At 44.8% G+C, this 13959-nt stretch overlaps 1 protein-coding gene across 1 annotated transcript; it reads right to left on the bottom strand.

Moving 5' to 3' along the window:
- Positions 1-12428: 12428 nt before the first annotated feature.
- Positions 12429-13589, bottom strand: LOC145801734 (uncharacterized). The gene is made up of 3 exons (XM_082893446.1): positions 13409-13589; positions 13217-13315; positions 12429-12871 (listed from the first exon to the last, which is right to left on the bottom strand). The coding sequence occupies exons 1-3, from the start codon at positions 13502-13504 to the stop codon at positions 12593-12595; spliced, it is 474 nt and encodes a 157-aa protein (XP_082749572.1). The 5' UTR covers positions 13505-13589; the 3' UTR covers positions 12429-12592.
- Positions 13590-13959: the final 370 nt, after the last annotated feature.

Below are 13959 nucleotides of genomic sequence, written 5' to 3'. Positions count from 1 at the left end.
CCTTTGCAAGGAATCAAACCAGCGTAGTTCAGGGGCAGGATGCAAATGATATGAAAGAAGACTTTGATAATTGGACTTATACGCTACGCGAAGCCAGTTTGAAAATTGGACTTATACGCTGTGCGAAGCCGGTTTGATAATTGGGCTTATACGCTACGCAAAGCCAGTTTGATTGAAAATTTAGGATTTATACAAAAAGGAATCGCACCTTTAGAGGATTTAAGGTCTCCTAGACCCGAGAGAGCACAAGAAAGTGCGAGTGATACAAAAACACAGTGTGCACAAGACAATGTGATGCACAAAACAATGCTAAGAAGATGCACAAAACAGTGAGATACAGGTTAGAATGCACAAGACAGTGCTAACAAGATGCACAAAACAGTGCAATGCAAGAGTGAATGCACAAAACAGTGCTATACAGGTGCTCAAGAGAGTGCTATACAGGTGCACAAGATAGTGCGATGTGGCTAAAGGTGTACAAAATAGTACGAGCAGGGTGAATGCACAAAGCAGTGTGATACAGGTGAGGTGCGCAAGATAGCGTGATGCAATGCACTAACAAGTGCAGGTAAGGTACGCAAGATAGCGCGATAAAATGCATGCACAATGCAAGTAAGGTGCACAAAATAGTGTGATGTGCAAAATAGCGCGAATGAAATGGAATGCACTAACGAGTGCAGATGGGATGCGCAAGATAGCGCGAATGATACAATGTAATGCACAAAATAGTGCGATGCGCAAGAAAGCGCAAAAGTAAATTGCACAAAATAGTGCGATATGCTAAACAGCGCGAGTGTAAACTGCACAAAATAGTGCAATGCGCAAGAAAGCGCGAGTGATTACAAATGTGAAAGTGCACAAGACAGTGCGATGCGTAAAATAGCGCGAACCTGAACCTGCACAAAACAGCGCGATGCACAAAACAGCGCGAATGATAACCTGCAAAAAACAGTGCGATGCGCAAAACAGCGCGAATGATAACCTGCACAAAACAGTGCGATGTGCAAAACAACGCGAATGATTTGAAATGCACAAAACAGTGCGATACGCTAAATAGCGCGAGTGATTCGAAATGCACTAAATAGTGCGATACGCTAAACAGCGTGATTGATTTGAAATGCACTAAACAGTGCGATACACTAAACAACGCGATTGATTTGAAATGCACAAGATAGTGCGATACGCTAAACAGCGCGAGTGATTTGAAATGCACAAGATAGTGCGATAAAATGCACCTTCTATGCAAGTATGGAGGCATTTTCCATGAGAAAGATACGAGCATTTTCTATGCAAGTATGGGGGCATTTTCCATGTATGAAACAGGAGCATATTCTATGCAAAATTGAAAGCAAGCATATTCTATACAGAATCGAAAGCAAGCATATTCCATGCAGGAATCATAACGATGCGCGGCACGCATGCAACAAAAGTATATATGAAAGTTCATATTCTATGCAATAGAGGAGCATCAAATATGTACTCTGGTGCCTCTGGTTTACCTCTTAGTGGACTTTGCAACACACTCAGCTCGAAAAGGGGACACCCTGTTCATATTGGCGAGAGATAACATCTGCATGTGAAACCCTCGGGTGTTGCTTAGACTGCCATTCTGACTTGAAGTAGGCTTACACTTGGGGTCGAGATACACTCATACTCCAGAGGAAGGCAAGGCATGACAAGATGCACCTGGAATGCAGTCTCGAATTTTGCTAAAGTTGAAACATGCTAAGATGCTCCAAATTTTCCCTCTTTTCTTTTGCTTTGTAGTCTGGAACCTAAATAGCTTCAGATAGGTCCTTGTTTTATTATCCTGACATGATCTGGGTTGAACCCTGCGGCTTTATGAAAGAACCAATCCTGTTTTGCACAAATGTAGAGAACGACACGGCACTCTGAGCACAAAACGATTTTTGAAATTGAAATGAGAAAAAGGTTCTCAACCGGGTATTGAGCCTACAACTGACCACAACCAAAACGACTCAACAATGGAAAACGACTCAACAATAGAAAACAAAGGTAAAACAACCTAAACACAACTCAACAAAGGAAAAACAAGGTAAAATGACCTAAACATCTGTTGACACTCAAACGACTCAAAACAAGAATCGAGACAAACAAAAACGCACAAACACAACACTCAGCTGTGTTACATAGGCAAGAGACCTCTCGGTGCACGAGGAGCCAATTTCTCCGGGTATTGTTTCCCACCATTTCTTATTTGTGATTCTCACATCACTCAGCCCTTAGGCTCAGCTTTTCTCACAAAACCTTTTTTTCTCACTTTTTTTCTCAGCGCACATCTCTCTATTCTTTAATCTCTCATTTTTTATCCCTCCCCTGAGTGGTTGATGGATAAACAAAAAATTACAGGCTCTTGCCCCTAGCATTATGTTAGATTCTTCTTTCTTCTGCGTGCAGCTAGTGAGTTCCTTCCACAGATGGGTTGTGCTGCAACTGAGCGTGTAGCGAATCTGCAGTTGACATCGGCTGCCGATGCTCTGCCGGGGAGTTTGGACGTGGTTAGATCTGTCCAGATGAGGGAGTGGAATATCTTGATCCATTCCAATTCATGCTTTGTACATGGCCTGATACCTCATTGCTTGGAGGATGATAGAGCTTTCAGTCCTTTTGCGGTTAGCTTCAGTGGTGCCCTCCTTTCTGGCAAATACAGTGCCCTTTCCGGCAAGTAGGGTGCCCTTTTCTGGCAAGTATGTTGAAAACGGGAGAGAGACAGGAAGCCTGACTCAACTGTGCCCCTAATTCATCATTTTCACCATTTTTTGTTTTGGTTTTCTACTAAAACAATTTTGACCAAATAAGAGTTAGATTAACATGCTTGTTCAATTTCTGATTTAAAATCATGCAAGTCAGATTATGAGCACTGAAAATTTTCCTTTTTTGGGTCGAAGAAATGGTCCAGTTTTGAAAAATGGAATACTTTTCGAGAAAATCAGTCAACCTCTGTAAAAATTCTCAAAAATTGTTTTTGCAAATGGCCACTGCTCAACGAGCACGGAACCTACTCTTGAGATGTGCAACCTCAGATCTGAAGAAAAATTGCCCCTTGCTCGAAGAGAGCTGCATGGCAACGGAAAGTTGCCCCTCGTTTGAATGGCACCACGGCACACTGTATGGCAACAGAAATTTGCCCCTTGTTTGGATAGCATCGCAGCGCATTGTAATCAGTCCTCAGAGTGACGATGACAACCGAACTCTCGGATATAGAGAATGCAAAGATGATCAAAACCATTACATGGACACAGTTGATTTTGAAGTGTTTTACGGCTGGACTTCGGAATGAAGTTGCCTACATATCCCAAAGATGGGAATCAAGCCATACGTAGTTCGGGGTTAAGGTACACTCGTGTATTTAACCTCTCCTTTTGCGCTCTAACTTTTGCCAAGGCCGCCCTTCCGGGTTTTCAACCTTGCGAGCTTTGTTCTTCTTTTCTTTTCTTCTTTTTTCATCTTTTTCTTTTTTTTTTTCATTTTTTTGCATTTTCTTCATTTTTCTCTTTGTATTTTTCTCTTTTGTTCTTTTCTTTTCTTTTTTTTTCGCTCTAACTTTTGCCTGGGTCGCCCTTTCGGGTTTTCGGCCCAGCGAGCCTCTCAAGGGTAAAAGTGTAGGTTGGTCCATGTCAAATGGTTCTGAGATCTCGAATCCGTCTGAATCCAGGAGAGTAACTGCTATTCGCTGACAATGCAGGAGTCCATCCCATGGGGGCTGGATTTGCCCCTAGTGTTGTGGATAGGAACTCAGTTGTTCTTCAGCAATACTTTCTTCTTTCTTCTCTTCTGGTGTTTGGCATTCTTGCCAGTCTTCATTGATTTGCAGGATGATCCATCTTCGGCTCTTCGAGCACATCTGGCATTTTTCCCCCTAGTTCCAGGGATACTTCTGATCTAGCTTTGCAAGCTTCTTTTGGCGACATCTGATCTCCTCGATCTTACTTTTCTTGCCCCTAGTTCGAGGGTTGCTTCAAATATGTCCACACAGGCCTCCTTTGATGGTTGACCATTGACCATTCAGAATTTAAGTCCAAGGTTTGAAAATGAGGGGTCGAGTCTCGAGGCTGAGAGCGATCCTAGGCTACACAATCTCAAGAGCGATTCCACACAGGTCTTCGCAGGATCACGCAAAACATTTTTTTGAAATCTTTTAAGAAAACGACTAGTCGCTGGCGCTGAAGACAGTGTGGGACCAATCTGGATCAAGCCAGAATCCTTCTCAGTACTCACATTAACAAGCATGATCTCAATCATTAAAGGCTTAGCATGCCTCTCTTTCTCTCAAATGATCAAATTTTTGCAAAACCCGAGGAATTCCTTCCTCTTCATTTTTACCGCAGTGTTCAAAAAGTTTTGAAAAACTTAGGTCAATGCAATGATTTTGGGGTGTAGAAGATTAGGCAAAAAGTATTGTCGTTTCATTCAAACTTTCTGGCACAACTGGCGCAATGCAGAAGCAAGCACAAAAGCATGAAAAACCACTGTTGTTTCATTCATAACTGTTGGTGTAACTGGCTCCATGGCAGAAACAGACTTAAAAGAAAGTGAAAAGACAGACACAAAACAAAATAGTGATGCCCGAGGTAACACCCCCGGAATCACCTAACTCTAACAAAACAGGACTGACTCGATACAACAAGACAGACCCGAAACAAAAAGACTGACCCAAAACAAAGAGACAGACTCAAAACAACGCAACAAAACTGACCTAAATACCCGAGTCAAAAACTAGCATTCGCAAATGCACAAAACAGTGCATGCCATACGCCACATCTGGAGTAAATCGAGCACCACCCGAAGCTGGTTCATCCCCCGATCACATATTCACATTATCCCCCAAGTTCACTGACCCAGTGCCGATAGACTTTGCTGAGTTGGTGCGACGATGACCTTATTGTCAATCAGATCTTGTATTTCGTGGCGAAGACGGAAACAACTATCAGTGACATGGCCGACTTGCTGATGAAAGGCGCAGTACTTGGTCAGATCATGGGAGGGAGGAAGTTTATCTGGCAATGGTCGCGGCTCCAGGGGTTTCAGATCCCCCTCTCTAATCAGGACCCTCAAGGCCGCTGATAGAGACATGTACAGTGGTGCGAACACCCTCTGGCTCCGAGGTGGGTGTTTTGAAGTTTGTGGAGTTTTGCTAGATGCACTAGCAAAGGGATGGACAGGCGCTGACTAGGCTTGCTGATCTCTTCCGAGCACGGGATTAGGGCTGAAAGGAACATTCCTGGTACAACGGCCCTTCTCCCGGCTTGCCCCTTGATTCAGACTACTCTCATTCTGAGTGGCGAAAGTGTCATCCAAAGTTTTTGCAACAACTGCGAGTACTTGCTGTTTGTTCAGCCCTTCGGCTTTCAAAGCCTCAATATCCCACTGAAGATGTTCATGGGGACTAACGCTTGCCCCTGCCTTGTTCTTATTACTGGCCTCCACTTTGCTAAAAGATTCCTTCTCCCAATGCAGCCCGTCCTGAGGAGCCTTTTGACATGAACTCCCTGGTATGTGATGCGGTTGATGACGGAGCCAAAACTCCAAAGGCCAGATCTACCACAGTTCTCTGAAGATCTTCGATCATTCTCATCAGCTCAGAAGTAGTGGATTCATGGGTTTGAGATAATTGGGTTTCAAATGAACCCATCATGCATAAGTCCATGCTTTCCGGGATAAACACCTTAGGCTTGGGTAGATGGGCCGGGGTGATGTATACGCTGGGGTCGTAAGGGACGGCCAGTGTGTGGATCAGATTGAGATGTGGATGAGGTACTTGGTCATTGGGGGCTGAAGGTGGAGCTATCGTCCGGTTGTCGATGAGATTTTGAACCTCATGACGAAGGCGGTAGCAACGGTCGGTGCCATGACCGCGCTGCTGATGGTACATACAGTACTTGAAGGGGTTATGTCTGGCTGGGAGTGGGTTAGGCAGAGGTTGAGGATCGAGGGGTTTGAGATACCCTCTTTCCATTAAGACTTTTAGTGCACTAGTCAGGCTCATATAGAGGGGGATGAAAGTTCTGCCTTGAGCTCGGGCTGGGCCGGTGGTTTGTAGGCTTGGATTGGCAAAAGGGTCGGCTGTGGCGACTGTATTGATTTCGGTGGGTTTGGGAATAGTGCTACTACCAGCAATGGTGCTTCCTGCAATCGCCCTCCTTGTCGGTTCACTTGTTCTGGGAATGATCCTGCTGTTGAACGCATTCTCGACCTGAACCCCCAGTTCATGCAAACTTTTGAAAGTGAATAGTGGAGCGACTATCAACTTTTGCAACATATCATGCTCGAGGTTTCGCACCATCATCTGTACTTGATCCCTCTCGGAAGGCCAATCTGTCATCTGTGCTGCCTTTACTCTCCATCTTGCAACAAATTCCACAAAATGCTCTATTGGGTTCTGGCAGGTTGTTTCAAGCTCTTGCATGGTCATTTCAACTTGGGTATTGTAGGAATACTGATCGACAAAGGCCTCAGCCAATTCTTCCCAGTCTTGCTTCACTTTATCTTCTAACTTAGTGTACCAAGTGGTTGCTACACCCGACGGGGTTCTGCCATACAGAGAGAGTTTCTGTGGCTTAGTCAGACCCATCGGCTTCAGGACATCCAAGAAAAGTCAGATATGTACCATTGGATCTCCAGACCCATCGAAACGGTCAATATATGGCATTTTGAATTTGTCTGGGAGCTGAACGGCAGCCTCGGTGTGCCCATCCTCAATGTCGGGAATGGAGTTATGGCCCTGTGTCTTTTTGGATTGCTTCTCAAGGTTCGCAATCTTCACTGCAGTCGGATTGAGCTCATTAACATCAAGGGAATAAAGCCTCTCATTAGGCTGCACCAGGGGTCTGAGCACCTGAGCTTGAGTCAACCTTTCTCGAGGATTCGGACACTACAAATCTTCAACTGGCGGAAGTGGGTCAAAGTTTGGCTGGGGTCCCAAAGCTGGATGTGAGGCAGATGCCCTAGATGGATGCTACATTTCAATACTGGTCTCAGCCTACATGGCAATTCCCTGATTTAATGCTTCTATCACGGCCACAAATTCTTCTGAACCCTGTGCCATCATGGTCTGCTGAGTGTGAAAAAAGGTGATGTGACTGGCGACTAACGGATCAGATGAACCGGTGAGCCCTGACTGGCCTTTCTTTGCCTTGCCTCAGCGAAAGAACACTGGTTGCCCTTGAATTGAATTTTTGACCTAACAAAGTTTATCAGCACTAGTCCAATGTACCCGGGGGATATCGGAGCCTTCTAAAGCTATGGTTCCAAGGCTACCTAGCAAAAGAGAAAACAGACAGCATCTTAGCCTGATTTCACCAAAACAGATATGAGCATACTAGGATGACTGTGCCTCCTACTGAATTTTGCCCCAAAATTCTGCCTGTAAACTGATACCCTTAGGTAAAACTGATTCCCCAAATACTGATCCTGATGCCCACAGGCCTGATACTCAAACTTGTAAACTGATACATGCGCTCCCTGTAGAGATACACTCTAGAGCACATAGCAAACAAGTGAGAGCCAAAACACCCCTATGTTGGGATAGGGTTTTCCTGTCCTATTTTGTCAGGAGCTAGGGTTTCATTACGCACGTAGCGGTTTCAAACAACCTACAATCGGGTAAGCAACCTGTCCTAGCTTGGAATGGTCACTATGGATTCCGAATATGCACTAGGTCGAATGGTCGAAAAGGGTGCCCCGGTAAAACCGGGGTTTGTACTCCTATACTAGCAGAGCCCATAACCGATCAGCCTTATGGCATGCTTTGACAAAGCAAGCCTCCGGCAAACCGTTCAGGAATAGCAGATGGCAAACACGGTGTCCTAGGCGCACCAATGCACATGCAATGCAAAGAAGCACATAAGTGTAGTCAAAACAGGATATCATGCGTTTGAGTCAAGTTCTCTAAAGTCCCAAGCAGAGTCGCCAGAAACTGTAGACGCGCCCGCGTGGGGCCTTCGTGCTACAGTTCGGACTCAATTTTTTATCACGATTCTTAATCTAAACCAAAGAGTCCAAATCCGGCAAATCGTTTTGAAAAAAACATATTTTTAGAAAAAAAGTGCCAAACATGGACTGCTTTGCCAGATACAGAGTCGCTACCTAAATATTTTATTTTGAGAAATTTAGGAAACCCTGACTCGGTGCCCAAGGCCACGTGTCTGTCATCACCAAAGTTGCCTCGGCTCGGGAACTTGGGTACGATTGGGGAAGGTCAGCTATGAGCACCCCCGCTCGCCCAATCAAAGATCGGCCTCTACTAACCATGATATCCGATTTTGAAAACGTTATGTGTTCTTATTCTAGTTAATTAGCTAGAATTACTATGTGATGCGCACAACACAAAAATATGGACTAGATCGCCTAATTTGGAACGAAGCATTGCATATCCGTTTGTTTGAAAAACAGTTTGAAATTTGCTACTAGCAAGTAGGCTAAAGCACGGATTTCAACGAGTTGTTCCAACTCAAACAATCCAACCTTTACCCACAGGCATTCAAGCAGTTTATATCTAGCCACATGGTAAGCATGCTATCATGTTGACATTCACACTCATGTGAGATGCTAAAGCAGAAAAATACTTACAATGTACTCCGAGCCAAGACAAGAACATGTTAGCAATCAATGCATGATCCAAGTCCATGTTAAGTGGCTAAAGCAACGCATACAGAATGCAATCTAGAATAGGCTCGGCCAATCTAAGGATTGACATGTGAAAATGCACAGATAGCATGTATTCAAGTTAGATTTGAAATACTTTATGCAGTTAGCATGATACGCCAAGCCTGGTGCATGCAAGACTAATGAATGATGCACGGATGCATAGCATAAGGTATGCTAAAGTAAACATGTCCTAATACTAACCATCAAAAGCAGGTAAGTAAAAGAGAGAAAGAAGTGAGGGGTTGGAAGACATGCACACACGCACCCACACTTATTACAAATTTGCCCTCGCTCGGAGGGACCGAAAGAATAATACAAATTAATTAACCTACAAGCTAATTAAATATTATAGACCAATTAATTAATTAACAAATTAACTAATCTAATAAAAGCAGTAAACAGCCTCGGGAAGAGGGCCCAATGCAATGCGCGCTCGGCTCCGCTCGGAAAGCCATTGGCATGCACAAGTTGCCTCTGCTTTGACTGTTATCCTTCTCTGAAGACTGCACAAATCTCAGGGTTGCTTCCCTGAATGCTGTGGAACACCACCGGCTGAGGGAATTGGTCACCGGCCATGGAGAATGGTCACCGGCCACAAATTAATCCATCGGCCTCTTATGGATGGCCGGTCGGCACTTCAGATGGCCGACCGGCCAAATCTTCCTGCAGAATCTGTTTTTGACAGCAGCAGAGGGCAAAACATAGCATGGCAATGCATTTCAAGCCATGTATGCACCAAACATACCCCTTATCATATTCATGACTCAAAGGGATATGATTCTCGATTTTCGGACCACCAATCGCGCATTTCCATGCATAATGGCCCAAGGAACCAAGTATGCATTTTGATATGGAATGCAATGCACATAATCAAGCAAAGGGGGCTCAACCTCCATCACAATCAACTCAAGAGGTGAAGCATGCATGCCAATGCAATGCATCCTAGGTATGGAGGCTAGTATGCAAAATGGCAATGCAATGTGTAATGTAGGTTAGGCACACAACCTAAGTAAAGAAGCATGTAAGGCATGAAGCAATGCAACCTACAAGTATACAAGACACAATATGGATGTTGAAGCATGCAAGCAAGCATATGACTTCATTCAATCATGAAACAATACACTAGTATGCAACAACACACAAGGTGAACATGCAACAACATGCAAAGGGGTGGACTTAAACTAGTTTAGGCAGCCCTCAAACAAGCCTAAAACAGTGGCCAATGCTATGGAAATGAGGGCCTACACACACACACATGTACATGTTGATGGGCCAACACTTAAGCATCAAACAAGCAATCTTTAAGCACACTTAAGAGAGCTTAAACATGAACAATTAGCATGCAATGTAAACTCTGGAAATCATGTTAATAATGGTGCCAAACCAATTTAAACAAGACAAACATGGCATGCAATTGGTCCAAGTACTTGAGGCAAGCCAAGGAGACTTAAACCATGGCTAAATCAACCAAGCCTCACAAGGTCAAGAGGACTTAAAATAGGTTCAAGGCAGACTTAGACAATGCTAAGGGAACACCTAGATGGCATCTAAGTGGCTTAAACATGCAAGCATACAAAGGAGCACGCTCATGGAGCATGAGGCAACAACCTTTTAAAGCAACAAAGGAGTATCAAATGCAAATATGTGAGCATGTTATAAGGACTGAAATAGCATGGTAAGTGGTTCCAAACCACTGAAATAGTGCAAGTAATGCATGCTACACACTCACACACCTAAGGCTAGCAAGCCAAAATGCAAGGTGGCTATACTAAGCATGCTATGGTCGACCAAAACAACCAAGAACAGAACTTAAGCATGCTAAAATAAACACAAAAGCTTCACAAAGCTTGGCCAAAATCATACTAGAACAAGGATCAAAACCTAAAGCATGTTAAGGCCAAAACATGGCATTACAAGGCATGTATGCTAAACAAGCATGGTGTACCCAAACCAACTTAACACAATGTTATATCTTGGCAATATAAGCACAAAAATCAGTTAAGGCATGATCAACATGAACCTAAACTAGATGCTCCCTCAAGAGGCAAAAATGGCCCTTTTCAAGGACAAGGAGAGGGGGTGGCCCTCTCCTTCTTAGGACCTCAAGGCACCATCCTCACCACTTAAATCCCTCAAGATTTCAGTGGTGAGGAGGCCCAAACACAATGGTCCCAGAGCTCACCAAAAATGCACAAAAATGGATAAGAGGGGTCAAGCAACCTCAAAGCTCAAAACACTCTTAAACAAATATTTAGAGTAGACAAAAACAAGACTTTTATATGTTATACACCAAGTCTAAAAATAGTTACAAGGTAGTTGAAAAAGCTATGCAAAAATGGGGTAAAAAAAGCAAGAATGTACCCTTGAAGACCCTCTTCCCAAATGGTGGACCAGCTGCTTCTTTGAGCTCAAAACCACCCAAGAACACCAAAAACAACCCTCTGGTCCCTCAGCAACCAAGAGAAGGTGTAATACTATGTGTTTGTGTCCAAAAGTAAGACACAAATACACTTATACACACACAAAGGCAAAAGGAGAGAGAGATATAGAGATAGGTGATACACAAACCCTAACCCTAATCCAGAGCTCCCTCTGTATTTTTTGTCCAACCTAAATGAGGGAGAAGAGGCCTCCTCTTATAGAAGGCTCAATCTTGTAAGCTTACAAGACAAGCTAGCCAAGAGGGAGATCCCTCCATACACGTGTATGGAGGGGAACAAAGTGTATGCCAGCTAGCATAAAATATCTGCAAAAGCAGATGCACAGTGGTCGGCTATCCAAAAATGTAATTTGGCCAAAAAAAATGGCCCGTCGACCATCTATAGTGCCGGCCGGCCAAACATTTGGCCGGTGGCAACAAAACACAGTCGGTGGCCTTAAGCCATGGCCGGTGATGTGTGGGGATGGCCCATAGGCCATTCCCTGCCCCTCCAAGGCAAAACACAAGTGTTTGGTGCAAAACTAGACACAAAACAGTCGAGTCGAGAGATCCTGAGGCAAGGCGCGTAGCCGAGACCTCCGGGAACTCAAGACAAACACAAACAAGGATGATCACCAGGTGTTCAAGCGGTGACGTCCAAGTCTTGAGGACGGTAAAAAATGGGGTGTCTACAGCCGTATATCAAGTGCCATGTTGGTAGTGTGATGCATCAGATTATGCGTGAAACAGATTACTTCAACCTTTGTTTTGAGTCTTTTCCAAGTGTGTCTCGTTGTGTTTAGGTTGTTTACCTTTTTGTCTCCGCTGTTGAGTCGTTCTCGCTATGTCCAGTTGTAGGCTCACTACCCCGGTTTAAAAAACCCTTCTTCAATTTCAAAAATTAATCATTTTGTGCTCAGAATGCTGTGTCATTCTCCACATTTGTGCGTAAACATGATTTGGTTCTTTCATACAACTGCAGGGTCCACCCCCGATAAGTGTGAACAGAAAAACCTGGGCCTCTCTGAAGCTTCTGGGTTTCGGATCGCATCTGAGTGTGCTTCAACTTCAGTAGATTCAACCTTCATGGTCCGTCTTTTCAGATTGGACTGTTTGTTCAGGGTTCGTCGTGTGTAGAATGGACTAAGCATTGTGTTATGGGTTGTGTGTTCAGAATGAGCAATGGTTTGTTTGAGTTGTTTTGCCGATTGGCCGGTTCATTATCTGGTTATTACAATACAAGTGTTTGATTTTCAAACAAATGATTAATCTCATTTACATTGAGGTGTAATATGATTCAATGCGATGCAATGTATGAAATGTTCAAATATAACACTTTTTCAGATAAAAAGTTTTGTTTAATTTCATCATTTTTTTTTCAAGTACAAAGTTTTGGAGAAAACAAAAACCTGCCTATGGCAGTACAAGGTACTCAAGCTACCAACAAAAGTAAAGCAAAATAAAAAGAAGAAAAGCAGCAAAAATCTAGATCGAGTGGTCTCAGGCCTACGGATCTGTCCTCGTCCTCTTCCTGGATGAAGGTCCAGGAGCATCGTCATCGGCACCGTCATATGAGTCTGTGCCATCTCCGATCTCCTCCTCGGACGACTCTAACTCCGCCTCTGCCTCCACCTCGGACTCATCATCATCGGGAACTGGTGCCCGTGAGCTACTCCCAACATGGGTGTGCCCCGCCTTGGTGCGAGGGTATACTCTGCCATCTCCTTCGGCAGGAACAGAAGGTCCAGCTAGAGCACCTCCCACGGTAGGGATCTGGAAGGGAGGCTAAAAAACGCAAAAGGCAAACGCATCAGTATACTGTGAGCAGTGTATCAGTATGCTACAGAATGCAGTGTATGAATGCAGTGTATGAATACAGTGTGTGAATACTGTGAGCAGTATATCAGTCCAGAATGTAGTGTATGAATATAGTGTGTGAATGTCATGAGCAGTGTGACAGTGCAGAATGCAAGGTATGAGTACAGTGTAAATGTCGTAGATAGTGCTGTGAACAGTCTGTGGGCTACGGTATGTCAGATGCCATGAGGGCAATGTATCAAGTGTTGTGTTGTGCATCAGATATGTGAAACAGTTTATGTATGGTTTGAGACCGCGGTCAGAGAAACATACCGGAATGCTATAAATCGCCAGAAGGTCGAGGCTCTGCTGGAGCATCCCCATCACGGAGGCAGTCAGCTCTAGGGACTGGCGAGTGTACTCAGAAGAGGCCTGCAAAAGCGTTAGAAGCATCAGTGTTCTGCGGAATATCAAGTGAATTGAAATAAGCTAACTGTGCATAATGCAAAACGCAGAAGTACATACCCGAGGTAAGCCGTAGAACCCGACTAACTCATGATCAGCCGGAGGGGGAGCAATGGGAATCTGGTAAGTCGCCCCACCCCGCCCTCGGCATGTCATCGTCACGGGCAGTGCTGGCCAACTAGCCCCCTGTCCCCTCCGAGCTCCACTCCTGCCACGGCCCCAAGCCACCCTCAGCGCTCCTACTCCCACCCCTGCTCCTACTCTAGCTACCGGCACTGCAGATCCCCCTCTCTCAGCTCGACGGCCACCTCTTAGAGGCTGCATAATGTACGTCCGAACGTACTCTGAGTAGTCGCCCTCGTCTCTAAAGCCCTCTGCGTCCCAACCGATCGTGTAATCGGCCATCTCCTCGGCAGTGCACCTCTCGGTGTCCCTCATGTGGGTAGGAGGCGGACCCGAAACTATCTGCTCTGGCAAGCCCAGGGTCTGGCGTAGGAAACGCTCACCCAAGTACCAAGCTCGACAGACCAGGCCCTCCAGTAAAATCCTAAAACGTGTAGTCCCCTCTGCACCAGCAAATCGATCCCTAATCATCGCAGGCAATGGAGCCC

This window comes from Camellia sinensis, chromosome 10, assembly GCF_055761805.1.
Source record: "Camellia sinensis isolate YWXY chromosome 10, ASM5576180v1, whole genome shotgun sequence".
Classification (NCBI taxonomy): domain Eukaryota; kingdom Viridiplantae; phylum Streptophyta; class Magnoliopsida; order Ericales; family Theaceae; genus Camellia; species Camellia sinensis.
This window is presented reverse-complemented; position numbering and strand designations above follow the sequence as displayed.

Excerpts from the sequence above, each read along its gene's own strand:
- LOC145801734 (XM_082893446.1), bottom strand. The coding sequence starts at position 13,504 with ATGACATGCCGAGGGCGGGGTGGGGCGACTTACCAGATTCCCATTGCT. Across the intron at positions 13,316-13,408 it reads GGTTCTACGGCTTACCTCGG|GCCTCTTCTGAGTACACTCG; the intron begins GTATGTACTTCT and ends ACGCTTTTGCAG. Across the intron at positions 12,872-13,216 it reads TGGCGATTTATAGCATTCCG|CCTCCCTTCCAGATCCCTAC; the intron begins GTATGTTTCTCT and ends TGCGTTTTTTAG.